Source organism: Camelus ferus, chromosome 22 (genome assembly GCF_009834535.1).
Source record: "Camelus ferus isolate YT-003-E chromosome 22, BCGSAC_Cfer_1.0, whole genome shotgun sequence".
Classification (NCBI taxonomy): Eukaryota; Metazoa; Chordata; class Mammalia; order Artiodactyla; family Camelidae; genus Camelus; species Camelus ferus.
Window position 1 is genome coordinate 16,730,054 of NC_045717.1, and position 6,981 is coordinate 16,737,034.

At 53.6% G+C, this 6,981-nt stretch overlaps 1 protein-coding gene across 1 annotated transcript; it reads right to left on the reverse strand.

Moving 5' to 3' along the window:
• Positions 1 to 512: 512 nt before the first annotated feature.
• Positions 513 to 6,254, reverse strand: PGLS (6-phosphogluconolactonase). Its single transcript, XM_032465309.1, has 5 exons — positions 5,914 to 6,254; positions 2,482 to 2,589; positions 2,094 to 2,195; positions 1,665 to 1,805; positions 513 to 877 (listed from the first exon to the last, which is right to left on the reverse strand). Exons 1-5 carry the CDS (start codon positions 6,199 to 6,201, stop codon positions 740 to 742), a joined length of 777 nt encoding a protein of 258 aa, XP_032321200.1. The 5' UTR covers positions 6,202 to 6,254; the 3' UTR covers positions 513 to 739.
• Between the last annotated feature and the right edge of the window lie 727 nt (positions 6,255 to 6,981).

Sequence of the window (6,981 nt, forward strand, 5' to 3'; positions counted from 1 at the left end):
TTCAGAATGTGAGTTGATTTGGAATAAGCGTCTTTACAGACATAATTAGTTAAGGATCCTGAGATGAGCTCATCCTGGATTTAGGGTGGTTCTATATCCAATGACAGGTGTCCTTATTAGAATAGGAAAGGACCCAGAGAGACACATGCAGGGGGAAGGCCATGTGACAACAGAGGCAGAGATTGGAGTGATGTGTCTACCAGCCAAGAAAGGCCAAGAATTGTCGGCCTACCAGAGGCTGGGAGAGGAGCCTGGGACAGATTCTCTTGCAGAGTCCAGAAGAATCCAACCCTGTCAACACCTTGATTTCAGACTTTTGGTCTCGTGAACTGTGAGATAAATTTCAGTTGTTTTAAGCTACCCGGTTTGTGGTGCTTTGCTGTGGCAGCCTCAGAAAACGCATCTGGGGTGCCCGCCCCTGCCCTCCACGTGCTGGGATGAGGGATGCAGGTCAGGCGCTCCACCCGGGTACCCAGGGTCTCGCTGCCCACCAAGGACCATGAGACAGTGGAGAATTTTTCAAACAAATACTCCTTTTAATAACTGAGTCGGCCAGAGCCACTGCTCACGGGCCAAGCCCCCGGGGCAGGGCTGGTGGCAGATTCCGTCGGCTTCCAGCTGGCACCGCCTGGCTTTTCTAAAATGAAGCCCGGAGCATGTTGGCAGCGGGGCCCAGCCCCGGAAGGTCACAGCCCACTTAAGCTGCGTGTGGTCCCAGCTGTAACATCTCTGGTGCCGGCTACAAAGTGGAATGTTTCTCAAAGGGCACAGTCAGGAGTCGGGCCGCTGCCTCATCCAGGAACCAGCAAAGTTTTCCCGTGCTGGGCTGGACCAGGGCAGCCGGGAGCGGGTTCTTCTCCTTGTCCTCCAAGATGCGCTGTATGGAAAGGGCAGAAGCATGGGGTCCTGCACCTTCGGCGCCCCTCGGAGATCTCATACCCCACAAGAGGTGATGTAGCCCTTCCCACATGTCCTAGCATCCAGCAATCAGCAGGGATGGGGTCCTTTTCTTTCTGTCACCTGTGACTGCTTCATACTGGGGTCAGCATGCCTTCTCTGCAAAGACCAGGGTCACTATTTCGGCTCTGCCGATCACACCTCATCTGTCCCAGCTACTCAGATCTGCTGTTACAGGTCAAAAGCAGCAGCAGATGACTCATTAGCAAATGGGTGTGTCTGGGTCCCAACTAATCTTTACTCATGGACACTGAAATCTGAATTCTGCCCGATGCCAGAGGTCTATCTATGTTTTGGACCTATTTACCATTAAGCTCTTAAGAATATTAACCAATTCATCGACTTCTGATTTGAATTTCACTTATTCCTTCTGCTGATTCTTCTTAGACTTATGTTATTGTTCCTTTTTCTAATTCTTAAGTGCTTGATTTGTTTATTTCAATTCTTTCCTATTTAATAATTAAGTATATGTGCACGTGCACACACATGTGCACATTAAGTGCTTTGAACTTACCTCTGAACACAGCTTTGGCCTCATCTCAATTTCATCTCATAATTGTTAACACTTAACTAGTCAGCAGTTTTCATCTTCCCTTCAACCCAAGAATTACTGAAGTATCTTGGGATCTGGTGTTTTCAGCACAATAGTGTCTGAGGCCATATTCTATGCCCACAACCTTTTTGGGAAGGCGGCCCTCAGCTGTTACCTTCAGAATAGCTGCCTTTCCTTCTCCAGTTGCTACAAAGATGACAGTTCGAGCTGCGTTCAGCACAGGAAGTGTGAGGGTCACGCGCTGAGGAGGGGGCTTTGGGGAGTCACTGATGGGGGCCACAATCTTCTCTTGCTCCTGGGGGAGGGAGGCCCAAGATGGAGACAGGAGGACATCACTTGACTTCTTGAGTATTCACACATGCCAGGCACTGTCCATCCATCATTCCATGCCACCCTGCTAATCTTGTGGTATCTGATTTAAGGCCCATGTTTTAAGATGGGTGAACTGAGGCTCAGAAGAGTTAAGCCCAGCAGGTCTGCCTGTTGGCAGAGGCTGACTCTGCCAACACTCCAGCCCTCCTGAAGCCCCAGATGGTAGAGGTTGAGGCTTGGGCACAAGCAGGGCCCTCATGGGTGTGCTTACCTGCAGGAGAGGGTGGTCTGGGAAGAGTGAGCAAGTGTGGCCATCGGGACCCACACCCAGAATCAGCAGGTCAAAAACTGGGATGGAATCCCCTTGAAAGGCCTGATTGGGGAAAGAAGACAGTCCTGAGATGTTGTCCCCAGTTGTTGCCAAGATATGAAGACCTAGGCCCACTAGCAGGGTGTCAGAGGCCAGGCTGCACCTGGGGCCCCCCAGGGTAGGGCTGTGGCTTCTTAGAGGGGGGAATCCTCCAAGAGGTCTGCCATTTGTCCCTAGGGGTAGTTTCTGCCAGCAACAATCACTCAGTGCCACTGGCAGGCTGCTCTGCCCCCCTGCGAGTGGCCATTGGGTAGATGAGGTCTCCCTGAAGCTGCTTCCAGGGACTCACCTGTCTCAGCTTTTTGGCATAATCCTCAGCTGCCTCCTCCACGGGCAGCTCGGGGTTAATGGTGATTACCTGGCTGTCGGGGATAGGCAGCCTGGAGAGCAGGTGGGTCTATGGCAGACAGAGGCACATGGTCACCAACAGAAACAGTTTATGGCAGGCAGGGGGCATGCACATGACCACCCAGATCCTCCACATGAAGACATGACTGTCATCACACCCATTTCCTGTATGAGTTGGGATCCTGGTGGCTCTCAGTGGCATTCCGCCAGGGGTCTCTGAAGTCCATCGTGATTGGGAGACTCCTGGCCCCAGCCTGCACCTGTCTGGCCACACCACTGCCCTGTTTCTAAACCCCCAGGGTCCTCTGCGCCTTCAGAATAAAACCTGACCCCTCTCTGCCCTCCACAAAGCCCCGCTGACCTTCCTGCCCCAACCAGGTATACAAGCTGCTGCCCTTGCCTGGGAAACTCCTACACATCCCTCAGGGTGCCTCCTCTAAGCAGCCACCCCTGCCTATGCCTCCCTTATGCTCCTGCTTGGTAACTGTGTATCCTGCATGTAACTGTGATAAGCACCGATTTCTCTTCTGGGTTGCCTCTACAGGGTGAGCCTGCCCAGCACATAGCCAGCGCCCCAGCCTCCGATCAGCGGGGTTAATGCAGAAACACTAGGAGTCAGGCCTCCTGCAAGGCAGAGGGCTCTAGCCCTCTCCCACAGTGATGAGCCCCAGGGCCTCTGATCTGCTCTGGGATAGACGCTGGCAACCTTCACCTTGGTACCTTTTCTGAGACAGGAACTAGCTTTGCAAAGGCAATGCTGAGCTGATCCGCAAAGTGAAAGCAGGGAAACAGCAAAAATAGTGTGTTTGGAGCAGAGAGGAGAGGTGGCATGAACATGGGCTAACCCACCAGATCTCATGGGGCTAAGCCCCCACCAATTGCTGGCCTGAGGAGTGTGGGTTCTGGATTGAGGGCGATGGGGAGCCAAGGTGGGTGTGTGAGCTGGAGAGGATCAGATCCATTGTTGGAAAGATCTGCTCTGACCAAAGTTTCCATCTACACACACCCTTGAGGACTGTACCACAAAGCCAGGAGGGAGCATCAGTGCCCCGTTTCTGTCACCTGACGCCCCACCTTAGCTGCCCTTCCCCTGCAGGCTCAGAGCTTTTCCCTCTTCCTCAGGATGGGCTTCCAGGGTGCCCAAGGCTGGGTGTCATCAGTTGGGCAGGTTCCTAGAAGTGAAACTGCTGGCTGATCAGGCAAGTTCATGGTAAACATCCCCAGAAAGGTAGCCCCAGCTAACCCTTCTAGCCTGGACAGCAGAAGGCCCATGGCGCAGGTTGAACCATTCAGGTTTAGAGACCCCCAGGGTGCACAGGGTCCACCCTCACGAAAGGGAACGCCTTTGCATCCCTTACTAGGTTGCTTAGTGGCCCCCCAAATTCATTTCTACCCGGAACCTCTGAATGTGACCTTATTTAGAAAGAGGGTCTTTGCAGATGTCATAGCTTAAGATGAGGTCACTGTGCTTTAAGATGTGCCCTAAATCCAATGACTGGCATCCTTATAAGAACAGAGGACACAAAGAGAGAATCAGAGAAGGTGACATAGAGATGGAGGCAGAGATTGTGGTGATGTGGCCGCAAGCCAAGAAACACCTGGAACCACCAGAAGCTGGAAGGAGCAAGGAAGCATCCTCCCACTGAGCCTTTGGAGGGTGAGTACACAGTCCTGCTGACATCTTGATTTCAGACTTCTGGCCTCCAGAACCGTGAGAGAATCAATTTCTGTTGTTTTAAGCCCCCAGTTTGTGGTACTTTGTTATGGCAACCCCAGGGAACTAAGATGGTTCTCCTCATGGGGGAACTGGCAGGAGTAAATCCTCACCCCTCAGTGGTTCCCACCATCTTTTTCCTTCCCCTCTACCCCAGCTCACCTATGATCAGCTTGTCACATCCTCCCGGGCTCAGCTCAAACGTCACCTCAGAGCCCCTCGCTGCCCACCACCCAGGCTGATGGATGCCCACTACCTCTTCCTTGGCACTTACTACCATCTTATACTATTCTCTTCTGTCCGCGCTGCATTATGTTATGGCTCTGAGTGGATTTCCCTTATTTACTGCCCTGTGTGTTGGTGCCCCTGCCTCCTGCCCCGCAATGAGTCCTGGGAGTGAACTGTCCCTAGTGCTGGAAATTGGACACAATGAATATCTGTACTTTCTCTTTTACTGTTTCATTAGAATTTTGTTACTTGAGCAAAAATAGTTTTCCTAATTAAAACAAATCAAAAGTCTTTCAAAGTCATGCAAAGTAAAAAGAAACAAGAACTCACTTTTTAATTAAGCTCTGGAGGAATATACACAGGAAAACACACTTTAACAGGGCCCCTTTCCTGAGCTGTGTCCCAGGTGCTGTCTGGGGAGGCTTGGGCCAGGAGGCTCACACCCCAGCTCCCTCACTGGTCACTGGGTGACTCTCCTCTTCTCCATCTATGGAGATGGAGATACTATGGCCTCAGTTTTTCTGTCTATGAAATGGAGTTACTAACAACCCCCACCTCATAGGCTATTGTGTAGTTTCATGAGATGATATGAATAAAGCACTTGGTAATCAGTAAATCTTCCTGCTTATTACAAAATCAAACAAAAAACCCCCCACAACAACAGAAAATTATCCGCTCAAGAGAATTCAGCACACCCAGGACCTGAGTGAGCTGAGGCTGCTGGCCAAACCTACCCCTCCCACACATCCCTGGGTGGGTTTTCCTCCTTGGGGTAGGAAGAGCTGATTCAGATGCAGCCCAGGGGGGAGGAGACGGCGGGGGCGGGGGTGTCAAGGCAGGCCACATCTCCTCCAAACTTCAGTTTCCCTTTTTGTAAAATGGGGAGTGTTTCTCTGATTCTATAGGAGTCTGGGCCCCAGGCCAAAGATAACCAGCCTCCAAGTCATCAGCGCCGCAAGCTGCATGGAGACAACTGAGAACTCGTCCAGGTTGGAATGGGGAAACTGAAGCCGTTTCCACACCTGATCCCTCGTGCCTGGCTCTTCCCTAACTCTGCCTTTTCATGCGAAGAGGCTGTGGCGCCTGAACTTCTCTAGGACCTGGAATGGGCCACTCCGTTTCAAATCCACGTCTTGGCCAATGCCACTCCCTCTTCCTGGCTACCGGATAAAGGATCAAGAGGAGCTACAAAGCCCCACTGGTCCACCCGGAGGTGTAGCCTAGATGGGACCTCAGGGAACCCAGCGACCATTCCCAGTTCCAGTCCAGATAGAGGCAGAGAGCATGGTGTGACCCTGCATGACCCCCATAGCCAGGTTCAGGCGGCGGGCGCGGCCTTCTCGAAATGACCCCCGTTGGCCCCCGTAGCCGGGTTCAGGCAATGGGTGGGGCCCGCTGGGCCTGGCCCCCAGCGGCCCCCGTAGCTCTCACCCGGTAGAGGCCGTACGTGCTCTCGGCGTGCTCGAAGGGCACCAGGCGCTCGTCGCAGAAGCCCAGCGTCCAGCGCGCGAGGCTGGCGGACCCGGCGGGAGCAGCGGCGGCAGGTAGCTCGCGGGCCAGCATCGAGACGAGGCTGCCGCCCGACAGGCCGAGCGCGAAGCGGGCGCGGGCCCCCGCCAGGCAGCATGCTGCCCGCTGCACCACCAGTTGCGCTAGCGACGCGCCCAGCTCCTGCGGGCTCGAGAAGACTGAGATAAGGCCGGGGGCCGGCGCGGCCATGGCGACAGCGGCGGCAGGGAGGCGGAAGCCTTCCCGGCGGCCGCTAGTGCGCCTGCGTAAAGGCTGCTCCGGCCGCACAGCGTTCGGCGCCTTTGACACATGCGCAGTCCCACGAGTGAAGTCCCAGCGGGGCCGGGCAGTAGGTCTGGCCGTGCTCATTGATTCTTTGCGTCCTCATCGAGCTCTTTCTTGGGTTCGGACAGGCAGAGCCCGTGCAGTTGCGCTGAACCTCCGGGTATCAGGGCAGGGCCAGAGAGGGAAGCTTAGAGTTTCGATACCCGAAGTAGGGGACGTGGGGTGTGGTGAGGTGGAGGTAGGAGATAGGAGGTTTCCTGGAGGAGGGCGCATTTTGATGGACTTTGAAATTCCTGAACCTTCTAAGTATAAGCTTGATGAGGGCAAGGATATTTGTTTTGTTCACTGAGTCCTCGAAAGCCCCCTGACCTATGGCAGAGTGTAGGGGCTAAAAATGTGCTTGTTGAATTTCTTCTGCACATTCTCCTTGGAAACCTATATCTCCATGAGGACCTATAGCGTTCTCTACCCTGGCTCTTGCCTGGGGAAGTTCCCAGACTGAGGCAAGTGATCCTTGGCTGATATGACGGAACATTCAGGGAATAGCATGGGCAGGGAGAGCTGGAAAGGGGAGGAGGCCTGGTGAGCCTGGGCAACTGGACCACATCTCAGAACCAGAGTTTAGCAGAGTGTAGTAAGTGCAATGGGATTTGCACAGGTAGTGCATCTTTAAAACCAGTAGCCAATTAAGAAAACAGTTTCATT